At 39.2% G+C, this 17,759-nt stretch overlaps 1 protein-coding gene across 1 annotated transcript in view; it reads right to left on the bottom strand.

The window, feature by feature from the left end:
• tnmd (tenomodulin) overlaps window positions 1-13,699 on the bottom strand; it is a 41,264-nt gene extending 27,565 nt beyond the window's left edge. The window contains exons 1-2 of the mRNA XM_036547523.1: window positions 13,630-13,699; window positions 8,998-9,132 (exon numbers count right to left, since the gene is read on the bottom strand). Coding sequence (XP_036403416.1) covers window positions 8,998-9,132; window positions 13,630-13,677 — 183 coding nt within the window. The 5' untranslated portion in view covers window positions 13,678-13,699. The remainder of the gene's footprint in view (window positions 1-8,997; window positions 9,133-13,629) is intronic.
• Between the last annotated feature and the right edge of the window lie 4,060 nt (window positions 13,700-17,759).

Genomic DNA, 17,759 nt, shown 5'->3' on the forward strand with positions numbered 1-17,759 from the left:
AATTACTAATGATATTTTAGACCAAAAACAAATTGGGGTAGTTTCCAGGCCAAGATTAAGCTTACTCCTGGACTGGAAATCATTTTGAATGAAAATCACAATGAACAAAGTTATATATAGACCGGGTTTAATTCGGATTTGGGAAATGTACTAGAAAACACAAAAAATGTATAAGATTCCTAAATGGTCACGCCAGTCCAGAAAAGTGAAACACACCTCCTTTAAAGGAAATGTGTGTGTATATACATATATATATATATATATATGTATATAGCATAAATCTAATGCCTGCATGTGTGGCATTATACAAACATTACCAACTCACAGTATGTAGAAACCCATAAATTCAAACCTGAAATGCTCCTTGTTGTTAAAGCAGTGGCAATGGAGCACCAAATAGCCAGTTATCCGAAGTTACATTCTGCGTCATGAAGCTAATATCAGTATGATCATGTTAAGAAAGATACATGTGTACATATTTACTGATGAATGGTGAGTGCTTTCTACCATTTAATGCTGTACATTCAGAGCAATATTAATATTACACACTAAGTTGTTACAGGGAAATGATCATTACAGTCATAATACAATACACAGTTGACAATGGATGGAGTTAGCAAAATTAATATCAATGAAACCAAACTATACACTCCTACCTACTTTGTGGTGTCCTTTTTCTCAGTCCTTTTTTATGGTGCTTTGTCAAACGTTTGTCAGAGTCCCCATCACATTTAGAGATTTTAGTTAATGAGTCATGTATTTTGGAATTCCAAGCATAAAGCAGCACAGTCCACACTGCATTCTGGAGTCAAGTCAAAACAAAAGCCGCATGTCCCATATTGTTATATTAATTTTGAATACAGTCAGCCTTGTTATAATGCACAGCAAATTCCTGCTGGACAGCAGTAAAAGAATTAAAGGGATGTTTTGAAAAGAAACCATGAGACAGATGATGACACAGAGGTTATGCCATTTATGCTGATCATTTAGTATCAAGCGAATACGTCTGCGATCTCAGAAAGGCCTCATACAGGCAAGGACAATGAATAATGGAGCGCGAAATTCTATTCACAGGACTAGAATCCGCAAATCCTTTCATTAGATACTCCATAGATAGGGATATAGGCTTTGCAGATACCCTCAGAGTTTTTTTCAAGGGTACTGAAAATGAAAAAGACAGACTGAGATACTCCATCAAGTATCTTACTTTTGCAATGGAGAGAACAGTTAGATGATAGATGATAAGAGGGAATGATAGAATTTTTTTGAACGGTTTGAGGGAAAGTGCCACTCATTTCTTTTCTTCTAGGTAGTAAACAAAGTATTTCACATCTCAGCCACAACAGCTGAGGGACTTCACCAAACAGTGACTGGATTTAATTGTCCTGTCAATTTGAGGAAGACTGTGACCTCTCTCAACTACTTGTGAGGATAACTGCCACACTCAGTAGAGTGGTTGTGTGTATGTGTGTGTGTGTGTGTGTGTGTGCCCGCGTGTGTGTATGTGCGTGTACACATGTGCAGGTGTACCCAGAGCTATCCACACTGCATCAAGGTCCACATCAGACAAAGGAAAACACAGGTACACCAAACTTCTAACATGAGCCTCAGAACAAGGAAAAGTACAGCACTCAGTCATGCCTTCAAAATGAAAAAAAAAGAGAGATTTGTTTTATGGGCAGTGTATTGCCAGATAAATTATGCAATAATCAATTTAAACACCTTTGCAGCTGAGATTAGTTCAGTGTAAAATGACTTTGAGTGTCAGCTGTGAGATGTTTTATTTATTTTCGTATCAGAAACTCATCTTCTTGGACGCCTGCCGTGTTTCTCAAGGCGCAGTAAAACTGTCGTGTTTTGGGTTGTGAAGCAAATTAGATTCAGATGAGATGTCTTCTCTTTGAAATAACATCTTTGGAGCTGCTCCCGAACGAAGCCTGAGATGTACAGCACCACGGTGAATATGCTATACGAAAGAGTTTAATTGTCTGCACAAAAACCATACCTGACTATCGCACGCAAGCAGTTGGCAGCCTGCACCCAAATCCAACAGAAATCAGATCACGTCCATTGGTAGGATAAGATGCCAATCTTGCATGTTTTATAATGTCTGAGAACACTTGGATTGCCTCATGAACACTTTGCACCAATAAGGGATACGAAAAAAAGGAACATGTGAGCAGAGGAGATGGCATGTTTTATCTTTGATAAAGCATCCCACCTGAAACAACAAGAGGACGTCCTGCACATTCCAGCGTGGTGTCATGTTGTGTCAGTGCTGCCCGAGAGTCTGCCAAAAAAATTCCCCGTCAAACACTCCCTGAGGAGACAGTGTTCATGCCAAGGGTCACAAATCACCTCACAAATCGCACGTTTCAAAGCGATGCTTTCTGTGAATACACCAGCGGCATGACACTGTATTCTTGGGCCCCTTTGCGGGGTCAGGTTTTACTCTGCCCTCTGCTCAGAATTTCTCTAGCAGCCAAATTATTTACTATAATTATTTGCCATATTGGGATAAAGTAGCACATTACAGCTGAAAATTGGAAGTGCTCCTCAATGCAGCCAGCACACTGAAATATTTTTACTGTGATAAAAGTATCGAAAAAGGTATATAGCTAATAAACTAACTGGACTAATTAAACCAAGATAATTAATTATAAGAACAGCCAGCATACACACTCCCTCCAGGGATTGAGCTTGATGTATTTTATGATATTTGCAGGGTACACGTCAGTCTAAATACTAGCATTCACAATTAGAAATATACATTGTTAAATACTGATGAAAATGTTTTGTTCATCATGCAGAAACTGAACCCAAGCCTCTTGACAGGCAAGCCAGGTACAGTGTGGAGTTCGAAAAGACTGGAGCATTCCATTCAAATAGTGTGGCTGGAAATCTATAGTGACAGCACCTGGAGACTGCACTGCTTAAATCTGGGAAAATAAAACAGGATGTGAAAGCTCAATCAGACTTTAAATTGTGAAACAGAAAAGAGAAAGGCCGCTTGGCAGTGGGAGAGAGACAGTCTGCCAGCCTTGCCCTTAGTGGCTGAGCCTGTCGACGGCACATGCAGCAGGTTACAGATGAGAATCTGGGGAACTGAGGATGGGGTGAACTGCCAACAACTCAAATGTTAATTTCCTCCTCTGTCCCTCGCCCCTTTGGAAAAAAGGCATGTTGTAATGCACCACGTGTCCTGACGGGAACTCCCAGAATCCTCTGTGGTGTCTTCGTGTCAGACCTGCTCGGGAGATGCTGGTCCCGACGGCATTCTAAACTGCAGCCACCATTCATACCCATACACCTCGGCCGGCGCTCTCCGTCAGACGGTCCCCTGGGTCCAGCTCGGGCAAGATTGTCCCCGTTTCTCTTTCTTTCTTTTTTTTTTTTTTTTAATTCCTCCTCCCCCTGTAGACTGAGACACAATGCATCAGCCCAGCCTGAGAGAGCACGCTGAGCAGTTTGCTGCAACAGCTGAGGAGGAGTTGACATGGGGCTTTAAATGAATGAACGAGCTTGACATGTAAAATCATGGATGATAACAAGCAGGAGGCCACGGTTCCCACAGGACCTGCCCAAACCGGCTGCTCGGATTCGGAAGACCGCTCCATTAAAATCATAATTCGCCCCTAGACAGCTCATAAGACGCAAGGTCCAGGAAAAAATAATATTTGACCTCTTAGCAAGAACTTCGGGTTCCATGTACTGTGTCTGAAATAGGATTTAAAAAAGTGTTTTATTCCATTCAAATGTAAATAAAATAAGAACTGGAAGAACTGTATAATACACTATTTTTTCTTCTCAGCTGCAAAGAGTATCAACCTCTATGCACTCTCTCACATCTCCGGGCAATCTATGAATGGTCAGTGCTACTTGAAGGAGACCAAAACAAAAATACTAAACAGTTTTGGGTTTTGCAATTTCTTTTCCAAAAGAAGCAAAGAAAGGGGCTTTTCAAAGATATCCTTGGACATGACCAGTAAACAAACAAAGACCCAGTGTGGGCTGTCAGTAACCAGGCAAACAAGAGCAGGTGCAATGATATTCATTGGGTGTCATGTTCTGATGCCTAACTATCACCAAAGCAACCAGTGCATTTCAAAAGCACGGCCTGAGATCAACATCTGCCAACACTCAGGCTGAATAGTCTAGCGCTCTCCTCATGTTGCCAGCCCATGTGTTTCAATCCATTTCATGATGATGGCCAACAGCCCTATCCCTACACATGCTGCTGGCCCATAATGCTTTGCAGCTAGCCAAGCACGTCAGCTCCAGTGCAAATTTTACCTGTATTACATTTGGTGACCAAACATTATGACTAATGATGCACTTAAATGGTAGGTGGTGCAACTCAGAATCCACAACACGAGTAAGGCTACTGCTACATCACCCTAAATATAATTGTGCCTCCATTTTCTTTTTCAACAAAATACATCATCATGCACAGAGCTGAGGATCGGCTGTCCCATAAGAACATGTGTCAGAAACATGTCTACATAAGGTGGATGGGTCTAATTAGAAGCAGCTAAAAATAAAGACAGTGCCTCTCTAACATTGTGCACATAGTGAGGACTATGTATTGAATGACTCTCCAGGCTCATCAGAACAGGTGTCTTATCATCCGCATTGTATTTTTTTCTGTTGATGTTAAAAGTGAAGATTATGGTGTTTGCTGGAAGGCTTTGCAAATACAGTATCCCTAGTCTCAATGATTAGTGTTATTTGACCATGCAGCATAAAATTAGTATGACTCAAACTAATGAACAGATGCACAAAATCAACAAAAACAGGAAACGACATGTTTTTTTGCTTAGACATTCTGAAAATAGATTACTATAGCAAAATGATAAAAATTAATCATATTGTTAAGGAGATATATAAAAAACTGCAAAATAACAAATTTTAGTGCTATTTTACACTGTGGCAAGAATGTTAGAACCAGAAACTGAACTGACACAATACCTCTGAATATGCAAATATACATGAATATACACCAGAATATATTGCTAAATAATATCACACTTTAAATAGAAATGTTCAGTAAATGGTCCATTGTTTGCAACCTGCTTCCTGTCTGTATGCTAAAATGATTAATCACAATGTCCACAATTTTTCCAAAATGTGTTTGAATGTATGTATGTATGTATATATAATTCGAAGTATAAATGTAGAGCCAAGGACAGCCTCTCTGTTTCAACAAACAGAGAAGAGGCTTTTTAACTCAGCAAAATGGCTGCCATGCACCATGCAGGTGAGTGCAGCCCATTAAAGGTGGATGAACTGAGCTATACTCGGCTCTATATATAGCACTTACACTCTCTCTATATAAAAATGCTAGTCATTAAGTCATCCCCTGAAGTGCATATCAATAATGACATTTAATGGCCATCTTGAAACCTGTGATGAAGTAACTTCAAAGTAAACCAAAACTGATAATGGAACATTAGATTAGCATGAGGTTAAAAAACCTAATAAAACCACTGAATGTAATTTACCCCTGAACATTACCGTGAGCAAAATGAGCATGTGAAACAAAATCAAATCTAATTTGGATCGATGTCTGCAGTCCTGGAAAGAATGCTAGATTCTACCCTGTCCTCATCAGCTTGTCGACACAAACACACATCGGCAAGGAAAATGATGGTAAACTCTTGTTGGGGCCTTTGTAAAGACATGTGTTTGCAGGAAATATGGTTTTGTGTGTAGTGAAAAATAATTAGAGACATAAATTATGCATCTCCAGCAGTTTGAGTAAACCCGGGTGCTGGAGACCCTGCCTCCAGCTGCAGGGTCACAGGGCGAGGGCAAAAGGCACCCCCTAGTTCTGTTGATGAATTGAGTTCTAATTAGTTTGCCATGAGTTCAACCGTTTGCAAATCGGGGAATTATTGATGAGAGCTTATGAGACAATAAAAAGGTAAAAAGTGAGGAGCTTCTCACACTAATACACTGAACTGAAAGAGGACGACCCTACCCGCCATGAAATATGCAGCAATGCATTTGAAATATTCATACGGCGCTGTGGAAATGCGATGCCCGAGGCATGTCGCATGTTTAGGTTGTACTTCGAGCTTCCCTCTCCTCTACCCTTTGAGCAAAATCAAATCTGGAAGTCCCACCCCAGTTCCAGTCCCAGCTAGCAGACATTTTGTGTCACGGCTATGTTTTTTAGGGGCCTCCCACCAGCCTAGCAGCCAGTACTGTCTCTCATTGTCGGAGACCAGAGCACTCACCACTGTCCTGCAGACTTCATTACAGTTGGGCTAAACGCCTCAACATACAAGGGACAGCCATTGCTTTTTAATGTCCATCATTTCACCTCCCTCAGCCATTCGCACATTGACAGCCATGTGTGAATGACCACAGTTCAATGAGTGGAAATAATAACTCATCCACTTCCATCATGAAATATTTACCAAGGACAAAGAACAAATTGCCAGTACAATTAAGTCTGGAGAAGAAGCGGGGGATGCAAGCGTGTTGGCTGTCCAAGTGGTAGCTTAGCTACACCGAGATAAACAAGATATTGAGACTACAGGAACCAAAGGACACTCTGGTTCTGAAGGTCATCAAACACTGAAAACTTGCACTGGTGTGTAAATGCAGTCCATTTACATCAAGGGTTTCACAATGTACAATATGCAAATAGATGTAAATATAATGTGATCATCATATCTACAGTATGTAGTATGTGTGTCACTGGATTTGCTTCTAATTTTTCTAATATGTGTTGGCAATACACATTTTAATGAACAAATGCAGTACTTGAAGAATATTATTCCATAACTGCACCTACTGTTCTCTCGGAGTAGGTTCTGTTCTTTCTGGCTTTGATCATGAATTTGAAACACTGTGAAGAAGCATTGTTTATCGCTTCATGCTGCTAGAACAAGGAAAATTTTAAATACATCATCCAAAGTAGAAAATTGTCAATTTATCCATTTATGGGCTGTTACATCTAGCAGAACACTTATTTCTGGCGCAGGGACAAAATCAAATGCCCAGCTTGCTTTCATTAAAGGCACTGCCTGGGTAGAAAAGCCTTCGGAATGTTGCTGCTGTTGGAAATTATTGATAAATATTTCTACGGTCTTCAGTCAGTTTGTTTTGGGGTTTATTTTGCCCTGAATGAAATGCAGTGCATATAAAGCTGCCCTCCATCAAGCGTGAGCCGAGCTCATTTTACAAGATGAATTGCCAGGCCATGAGGTTCCTCCAATTATAGGTGGAGAGGGGCCTAAATCCTGGTGCACTTGATAAATTGGTTTGAAAGCTAAGTGTTAAATGGCCAGTGGCAATTAGGAGTGGACAGCCAATGGTAACGGCCTGGAACAGTGTCAACAAATTTACTGCGAGATGCCTCCAATAAACCCGAACTGACAGAACTAAGAATAAATGACGCAGCAGGCACAGATGAATGCCTTGCCAAACACCAGATCGGCTGGTAACTTCATTAAGCTTATTTAACTAAGTAGACATGTATACTGTGCACACTGTCAAGTCAGTTATTTCAGGTAGCGAGAGCTCATTAAATTGACACTGTCAAGTTTTCTTAACGTGACCCAAGGCAGCTTGAGTATACAGTGCACAGTTAAGACGACTGCAGAGTCCGCAGGGTCGATGGGGCCATTTCCCACTCCTAGGTTTAGTTCCACTGAAAACATTTTCCTGTGAGCAACACAGATGTTTTGCCTTATGTAACAAGTGTGACTTTGCTATTCATATGCAGTCCCTGGCATCGCAGTCTTACAGCTGATGGAACTGACCCCTACTAAACCACTTTAGACCTTAGATGTACAGTACATCAAGCCAACCCCACATGCATGGCATAACTGCATACTTTGTGTCTTGATGGAACATGTCTTCCTGCTTTATGACAGAAATAATACATTTAGATGTATTATTATAAGATGAAGATCACAACTGCTGTCAGGCGTGCGCGTGTGCATCTGTGTATGGGGCGGTAGTGTAACATAGTGGTTAAGGAGCAGGACCTGTGACCAAAAGGTTGCAGGTTCAATTCCCTGGGGTGCTGCTGTTGTACCCTTGGGCAAGGTACTTAACCCCAAAAATTGCCTCAGTAAATATCTAGCTGTATGAAATAGATAACATTGTAACTGATGTAAGTCGCTCTGGATAAGAGCGTCTGCTAAATAACATAATGTAATGTGTATCTGGATAAGAAAATTAAGGTCTGGTAGATGTTGAAAGGTTGAGTGACAATTAAACTGCTAAATGCAGTTTGTTTGGCACTTGCAGATTGTTTATTTTGTACAATCACTGAAAACACTTTAAAATTGCTCCAGATCTGCAAATAAGACTGAGCATTTTTTACAATTTAAAATCCATGGGTTATTAGGTTATGAGTCATACTAAACAGGACCATAAAATGATTGGGGAAAATGAAAACTATTTAAGGAAAGCACTCAGCAGCAGACTATGACAACAGTGGTTTTGTGGTACTTCATCTACGATTGTCCTTAAGTAACTGAAATGAAATCAAGCCAAAGTGTTTATGGACGGCTGAATTTCAGCCCACACATTACACGCCTATGGAAATGCTTTTCATATTGCAAATTTTGCTAAGGGGGCATAAAATCCACTAAGAATGAGGAAAAGCAGACGCAAGAAAAGAATGAAGTTGGCTGATTCTAATGCAGATTTGTGGACTGTTAGTAGTTAGTCACAATGGGCAGGTAATGGGTTTGTTGGGGTCACCATATTCATTGTGGAGGTGGTTTTTTCAAAACAGGTCATTTTTCAAAACATTAACCAACAGTTCTGACTGCCTCTTATGCGACTGGTTCTGATAGCCTGTGGTCTGCAATAAAATATTAAATATGGAGAGTTGTAGAGAAAACCCAGAGTTCAGCAGACAAATTTTGAGCAACAGTGCTAATGACAACTGAAGTCATAACTTATGAGGTCATCAAGTACCTTCATTCTAGGTCTGGACTTCAAACCCCATGAGCACCTCACTTCAGTCCTTACCTTCCCAGGGCTTGAGGACCAGACGTATTTCAGGCTGAAGACGCAAATGCTCAGTGACACAAGGACAAGGCCCAGTGTTAGAGCCCCCAGCTGGTATCTGAGGTATCGGCTCATCTTCTCCTTTCCTACTTCAACCTTCCAAGAGAAAGAAGAAAACATACAGTAAGCAAATAGAGGTTGACTTGATTATGATTGACACTTTGCGCTTTTTATGGCGCTGATTCATTTTAATCTATGGTATAGCAGACTAACGTTTGACCTGGGAGCAGTCTCTGTTAACACCCACCTATGTGGGGTAATGAAATGCAAGGACGTTACCAAATGAAGGTGGCTTGCCGGAGCTGTCGCAGCACCTGCTGTGTGACCCCAGTCAGCATGGCAACACAGGGTCACATGGCTCAGCTCAGCAGCTGCTTTCATGCAGTCATGCCTGAAAACATTCATATTGGCTCTCCCTGACAACAAAGGTTCCCTGCAATTACACCAATCCCATTTGCCCCTGTACCGCCATCTACGCGGGAACGGTGGACAACAGCGTCACTTTGTATTGCACAGTGAAAAAATACGTCTGCAGTAACGTCGGGTTTGTTTGCAGTATGTTTACATGAAAATGCTTTTGATTAAGTCAGTGAAAGTCTCCCATATCATTACAACAACAACAAAATTCTGCATTGAAATTTATTTATTTGTTAGCAAAAGGAAGATGTAGAAGAACCAAAAAAAAAAAAATATATATATATATATATATATATATATATATATATATATATATATATATATATATATATATATATATATATATTGACAATATGATTTATTGCTGAACAATGAGTTGCTGCCAAAATGTGTTTCTTCTTTTGCAGATCTTAGTTGTCCTTGCACAAGCTTTGCAAATGCATGGTGCCAGGACCCAGCAAATTATTTCAAAAACACACCCTAAGCTTACGACAAACAAAAGGCTTATAAGCCAAAGTCCACAACTGAAGTAACCAACTTCTATTAACCACTTCAATTCTAGGTTGTACTGTTGGAATGGCTGTGGTTTCATGTCATTTTTAATTAGATTTGAGAATTGCGATTTGATTGATACTGAAATGTGAACTCATAGTTAGCTTGCTAAATGGAGTATGTCTGGCATGACTTTTATGCAAAGCGAAAAAATATTATTTGCAACCAAAAGGTATCAATCTCTTAGGATGTTTCAAAAAATAATTGTAGATTTGTGAACTGGAGAGTACCTGACCATTGGAATGAAAAAAAAGACAGGATATTTTATTTTCCAATGTGCATTGGGTTATGTGGGCATACTTTATCGTTTACTGGCTGGTGGTATAACCACTGAACAGAACATATAATCTGATTTGCTTTTGTTAAAAAAAAATCTAAAATCTAAAATGTAAGATCTGCAACAGATGCAATGCATAGTTTATTTTTTTAAAATTTGCTAGAAATACCATTGCTGTTACTTCTACCACAAGTAGTATTACTCTTAACAATAAAAATCGTGTGCATAATATTTACCTGGAAAATGAGACTGAAATTCCAGAAGAATTTAAATACAAACGTGAATACAAAATTATAGTCAATTCTGTGCCATGCTGCCTAGAATGATAATATGCATATGCATTCTGAAGATATATGAGAGGTTGGGTTTATTTAACTTTTTCCAAATTACAATTCTGTCCCATTTGACATATACCCCAAAGCTTTAGGCCACAAATTAATAAAGTAGGCCTTTTGTTCCACAAAACTCTAGCAGGGAGGGAATTACAAGCTTGGTGTGTCAAGAGGGAGTGCTTAGGGGGATCTCTGAGGAAACTAGGAAGAAATATAAACTCTTTAAATGGACCAAACTTCGATATAGCCTTGAGTTTCTGAAAGAAACTACAGATTGCCTGGTACTTCCAGTGAACCTGTCAAAGATGTGACTACACGCTTCCAGTTTATAGTCTATAAGTCACAGTCTGAACTTTGAGAGTAAAAAAAAAAAAAAAAATCCATCATCTCTGTAGGCCAAAAGAGTTGATAAATCCTTTTAACATGAATCCTCTTTAAACACAACCCCTACTGTTCAGTGACGTGAAGCTGCTCCATATTACCCAGGGAGACGCTGTAATGGTGCATTTCATTTAATTGGAGGGAGCACTGCGTGAAGGACGGCTGTGCCAATGATCATTAAAACAGACCAGACATAAAAGGCCCATCAAAGAGGCACTTAGCGAATCATAGGTTTACCTGACTTCAGTCAAATGCCTTTATCTTTGAAGGAGTGGCAGGTGGGAATCACCGCGAGCAACCTCAGGTACTGGTTAGAATGTGAGTCTTTTGGCACACCCTTTTACACATTCTTCAAATAAAAATATACCTTCAGTATTATCTATGCAACAAAAGGCCCATGCAAGGGGTTAAATCAATTTTCATTTGAGATCATTACATTAAAGGCACTGAAAATTGCTTTGAAATGTAGCTCCTTGGCAGTAACCAGCCAGGTTGTCACTAAGGTGAGTGCTTTATGGAATGACCCTGCCTGGTTTTATGCCCATTGAGTTCCTTTCAACATTGCTTTAGTGTTACATACTTCTCTTCCACACCATTTTAAGCTGGTAATCAGAGAATTACTTTACAACAGTATTTTTTGTACCTTCCATTCATGCTGAGAAGTGTTTTGATCTTTTATCCTACTTCTCGGCAAAAGTTAAGAAACATAGAAGTTGACATTTTGGCACTGTATTTGCACTTCAATGCTGGTGAGGAATGGCCCTATTAAGAGCAGCTGCACAGAGTGCAAAATTGCTCAAGACACGGGTCTGCACAAAAGCACAACACAATATATGTGTTTTCATTTCAAGGCCTGGATGAACTGATCTGGTCTCAGGGTTTTATGAGGTATTTTTTAAAACCCTCCTGAAGAACGGAGAACCAGTGGTCAGGGAATACCACGTACAGTGCATCTAGGGGTGCTGCTTAACAGGGTAAGATGGCAAACAGAAGTATGGATGAAGTTCTGGAAAGAGAGCGCATCTGCAGTCATGATACTCCTTTTCGGGTTTGCATAAGGAATAGAAGCCCGACTTGGGGGACAAACTTCAGTCTGCTCAGAATTTAAATGGCTTAGAAAAGTGCAGACGACTGCCAGCCAAACAGTATTAAATCAGTTCAAGGCTTCAGAGTCGGCGAGGCGGTTCCTCAGCAGAGGATTACAGCGTTTGAGGAGGGGTGCCAGTGGCCCCCTGCTGTCCTGAGGGGTGGGGTTGGGGGAGGGGGGCTGACTCCTCATACAGTCAAAAAGCACTGGGCCTGTAACATAACCATACCAGACTGGGGCAAGGTTGGGGATCACCCGCCCCCATCCTAAAAAAAAAATCTAAAAACGAAACACGGTTGGGCCAGGAGCTCGAGTGCATATTTATGTAGTGCACAGAGTATGTTATTTAAAATATGAAAATGACACCTTTTAATGAATTATCTAACAGGCACCTTGCTGACAGGCACCATATATGTCACTGGCATTAACATTTTATAGCTATTAGGTGAAAAATGAGGGTGATGATCACTGTAACATGATGTCACATCCGTTTTGTATATCACAGTGATTCCTACAGCCCCTATAAAGACCTCTGGCAACAATTGTTACAAGAAATCAAGAAAGAAATCAAGTGACGCATTAGTCCATGATTGAAAGCTCTAACTACCTACTGATATACTGATATGGTAAATTGTTGTTGTTATACCATAAATATCTTTTCTTCACACAACAAATATGTGAGAAAGTTTATTTTACTCATACCAGCACTAAGTAAACCCACCTTAAAAAAAGGAAGCAACACATTACTCTTGAAGCAGCAGAACCAAAGGATATTTTCATTTTACAAAAGAAAACAATGCACTGGAAAGCAGTTATTAAAAGGCTCAATGTTGAATTTAATGGTGAACAGAGGCATTGTATTGCCTCAGTCAGCCACATCTGGAACACAACACAAACAAGAGAGAAAACAAACCATGCACAGAAAAAAAGAAGAAAAAAACAAAGGACACTCTAAACTGAAAACTTTCCAGAGTCTGATTTCCACATGAAGCCCAATTCTTTCTTTCTAGCCTGCTGGAAATCAACTCCTTAAGGAGCTTGTTTCTTCCTGAGTGTAAAATGTGTGATGAATCTGTTTGATGTTTTTTTTTTTTGTTTACTCGATCAAAGCCTCAACACTTCATAGTATGCAAAATATGACAGTTGAGTCAATTGTGTGGCAGTTGAGGTCTCTAGCCATGTGTATGTAGTGTGATCCTTAATTTTTGAACATGGTCAAACAACATCAAAAATATCCAAGCATAAATCTTTACCCTTATTAATTCAAATGGAAATATTGTATCACCATGTTAAATTTAACTTTAAATGATTGTTATCAAGCTTGCATTCATTCATCTATCTTTGAATAAGTTTTAATAACCACATAAAAATGTCAAGAAAAGAAAGCATTCCAAAAGAACCCCATCTTCAAATATATTGTAGAATACTGACCTGAGGAAGCAGTCAGTAAAACACCTCCTGACATTACAATCAAACAGTATTCTTCAATTATTCACAAATTAACACTTGCATAATGCACATAATTAATTACATTAGGGAAGACTCACATCTTTCCAAAGCGCTTTCTGACTGCTAGACTGACAGCTCGTCTCCATGCTGCCTTCTCTGTGACTATATTTCTGCAAGCACGCTCCTCCGAATTGCAAGATGCAGAGATTCACTCATTGTTATCTGAGGCTCCTTTAAAAGGGAGGGTGGTTTCAGGGAGGATAGCCATATAAAAACCCTTGTGATTCCTACTACAGACAAAGCAGATGTTGGCCAACACACAAAGCTTCCTGAAAGGGAGCTGACCTCCCTTCAGAATGGAATCTACTGCTTGTATGAACTGAATTCACATGAAGACACAGATGTAGGAATAAAATAGCATACACATTAGAAATACTGATAGCAATATATTCATACTCAGATATAAGCATCTCTACAGATGGGTTGGCAATTTAATTGGAGGATTCCAGAGAAAATATTAGATATAAAACTGAATAAATATGTCTCTTACTACTGAGCTTGTTTTATAAATGTCAGAGGCACTTGTACAGTAACATTGTTGCACACCTGTAGGCTTTCCAACCAATGTTGTGCCCCATTATAAATCAGCACAATAAGCATTACATGCGGTAAGCAAGAGTAAGTAATGAGACAGACCTACAGAGTCCAGTAGCACAGAGTTGATTTCTTGCCCTGTCCCTTTAAAGTAAACTGCCACCAAACCCCACTCTCTCTGACATCCTCAGAGTTTATGGCTGTGCCATTTAACACAAACACATTTTGCAGGTGGCTACCTAACATCTTGAAAGGGTTGGCAAAGCCTCAACATGTCAGGTAAAGAAATCAATAGAGAGGGTATGCTTCTGGATATGTTATATCTGTCATGTTATCCTTTAGGATATGTGAAGAAAGGTCACTCTGCTGACATTTATTGACCTGTAATTATGTACAAAAACATCTTGTGCAGCTTAATATGGACACTCTCACCTTACAATAAATCATGAAATAAATCATGAAATTCTACAGTCTGTATAATACATTTTTCTCCAACAGATAATCAATCCCTGATTGATTACACTTCATTCGAGTGTTTCAATAACTTGGCAATTATTCAATTACTTGGTAATTATTGGGAAATTAAGCAATGGTAGCAAGTAATACCTAGAAATCATTCTTTGTTCTACTGTAATGTAATTGCTTAGGATACACTGTTACATTAATCTGGAGATAAAAGGAAATGATTAGATTCAAATTTACCTGCTAAAACATTATTATTAGCAAGTATATACAGTAATTATATTGAAAGCTTTACGGCTCTAATGCCGCCTCATTTCGGTGTTATCTTTGCTTTGCTTTTGGCTTCTGTGTCATGATCCACATATTCAATTTAGGGCTAAACAATGCAACATTACTGTATTTTTACCCTTTTGCCCGAGACTATGGAAGCTAAGCTTTTGTTTGAATAATTTAAACAATAGCAATAGCTAGTTGCTCCAATCTATAACAATACCTCAGTGATCTTGTAATTACTATGAATTTAATATGCAGCTACACTGTACTTCTTAATTATCTTATCCCATGAGAGTTGGGAAGTATCATTTGGAAATGACTATTATCGGATTACTACTTTGTTGCTCCATATAGGAAATCAGCCTGTATCAGTGAACTGCCCAATTTTTGGACACAAGATGAGTTAAAAAAGAATAAACAAACAAATGAAACAAACAAAATAGTAATTTATCTTACCAGGTCATTATTTGGGTCATTCCATGTGACTGGGAAGGCTAAAATGAAGAGCTTCTTCACATTAACATGCGCAAAAACTGTTTTCAAGGAGGAGAGTCACAAATAAATTACAGCACAAATCCATTTACATTCTAAAAGCCTGTCTTTTCACTGATCCGGATAATATTTTATTGTCTACATGAGTAATTACACTATAATTAATGGTACTTATAGTTAAATGAAACTGAGTAGCTGCTGACTGATGTAAAAGCAGGTGCTTTAAATAAGCTTGGCTGAATGCGCCAGTATATGATAATTTATTGTTTCGGTTACTCATTGTAACCATAGAAACAGGGGTTTTAGCGAGCGGTACAAAATTTAGAATTTAATGAGACATTTTTCAAAGGACAAAACAGAGAATTATCTGTATTCCAAAACTTAAATCGCACACAAGGAGATTAGCTAGTTTATAATTATGCACATAATTACATCTAAACCCTGAAATACAATGCATGTATGGGGAAAAAAACACAAGTTCATACTTTGATGTAGTGCAGTGGTAACAAAATAGACAATGGGAGGAAACTCCAATAATTTTGAATCACTCTAAGAGGCAGACAAGGGCACCCTGACAACTCGCAGCAGTTAGGGTTCTTTTGGTTTACCACTTTTGGCTGCTGCACTGCAACTACCACAACAAAACCTGAGAGGTGAGTGGCAGTCAACGTTATTCGTCTTCTCAAACTGACCGGATCCCCTAATAACAGCTTGAACCACTGCCCAGCCTGAAACTGTGCTTGAAAAATACGCTTTAGTCTTGTAAACAAACTTGGCTTAGATAAGAAATGTTGCAAGCAGTTAAATTCATGTTGAGGATCAATTTGAGATTACTTTGAAAACACATTTTCCATGTTCATGGGCTAGTTCAATGTTTGCAAATGACAATACTAACGCGACAGGAAAATGCCTTGTGTGTTAAATGTGGTAAACATTTCAACATATGCTGACAATACAGTATTGCTGTGAAGATTAATCTGGACTAAACCTGTAGGGTATAGCAAACTTCATTTCTGACAGTTCTGCTTTTTGCTGAATTTTCAGCAAAGCCACTAGCCATTATCAGCACCTCTGCCTTGTGAAACCAACTAGCCAGGCTGCTCACTGCCAAACTACACAGGCTCAAAACTTTTCTTTATGACATAGGTTAGGAAGCTCCTATAACAATGTAGGCCTTATCAAATACTGAAGATTACATTTATATTAAACAGCAAGCTAAACTTGCTTACCCCCTCAGCAATGGTGCCTGAGTGAGAAGCAAACACAAGGCCTTTGACTTCTGGGTGGGCAGGATGTGAATGTTAATCTCTGTCAAAAAAGGATAATGGCTAGAGGAAATGCTTTAAATGTCTACTTCCTTTATGTTTAGTGTCAATATCATCTGTCAGTGATCTCCAACATTTTAATGACCAAGCATGCCTTTCGTAAATGAAGGGAAATCATGCATTTTTTGGTTTCACATACAGTCTATACCACTCCGTCTTTTATGATGCAATACAGTGCAATTGCGATTGGAGTAATTATAGCCTATTGTGTAGCATATAACTGAAACTGTGCCCAATCCATCAGTTGTTTGTTTTACATTGCACACGATTTACAAAATACACATTTACATAAAATCCACCTGACGACCATTCATTTTGCACGTTACCTCTGACCTCTCAAAACCCCGCCTGCTGCAGGACTCTGAAAGTCACTCCTTTCTCTCCATGGTATTTAAAAGATTCTGTACCTGCACCACATTTCAAATGAGTTTTTTTTTTCTTTTCTTGTTTTATGGTACAGTTTTCAAAAGCATTGGTGGTTGATTGACCATATCTGTGTTTTCCATAGTTTTAACATATACACTTTGTTCCTCTGAGGACTCATGTACTCAGAATAAAGGGGACACATATTGTACCCCTAAACTGATCATTGCTTTCAGTCTGTTTTAGTCTGTTTTTCTTCGTGAATGGTCACGGAATACTTTTTACCATTAAATGGCTAATCTCCTGTCTCTTAATGGTACATCTGGCTCTGCAGCACAAAAGGATGTAGCATTTGCACATACTCACTGATAATTTGACACTGTGGATATTGTCATTTCCCCATGCACAGAGCAGGGCATATCAGTGATGTAAAGATCAGTTAATCTGAGTAGACCCTGCAGTTTAAATGTTCTTAATTTTCAGACTAGAATGTATTCAGTACACTTCAGTTACTGTGCAACAGGCAGAGTTACCGTGCAACAGCTACCAGAGTTACCAGCTCTCATACATTTACACTCATCCTTTGTGGAAGCCTGGTCTGACAGTCTCAACACATTACTATCACAGCGAATGAATATATATGAAATTATATGCAATTTAAATTTTTGCATCGACAGTGTTGCAACTGTAATGCTGTCACAACCCGTGGGCTGTCCTGC

The sequence above is a fragment of the Megalops cyprinoides genome, chromosome 16 (assembly GCF_013368585.1).
Source record: "Megalops cyprinoides isolate fMegCyp1 chromosome 16, fMegCyp1.pri, whole genome shotgun sequence".
Classification (NCBI taxonomy): Eukaryota; Metazoa; Chordata; class Actinopteri; order Elopiformes; family Megalopidae; genus Megalops; species Megalops cyprinoides.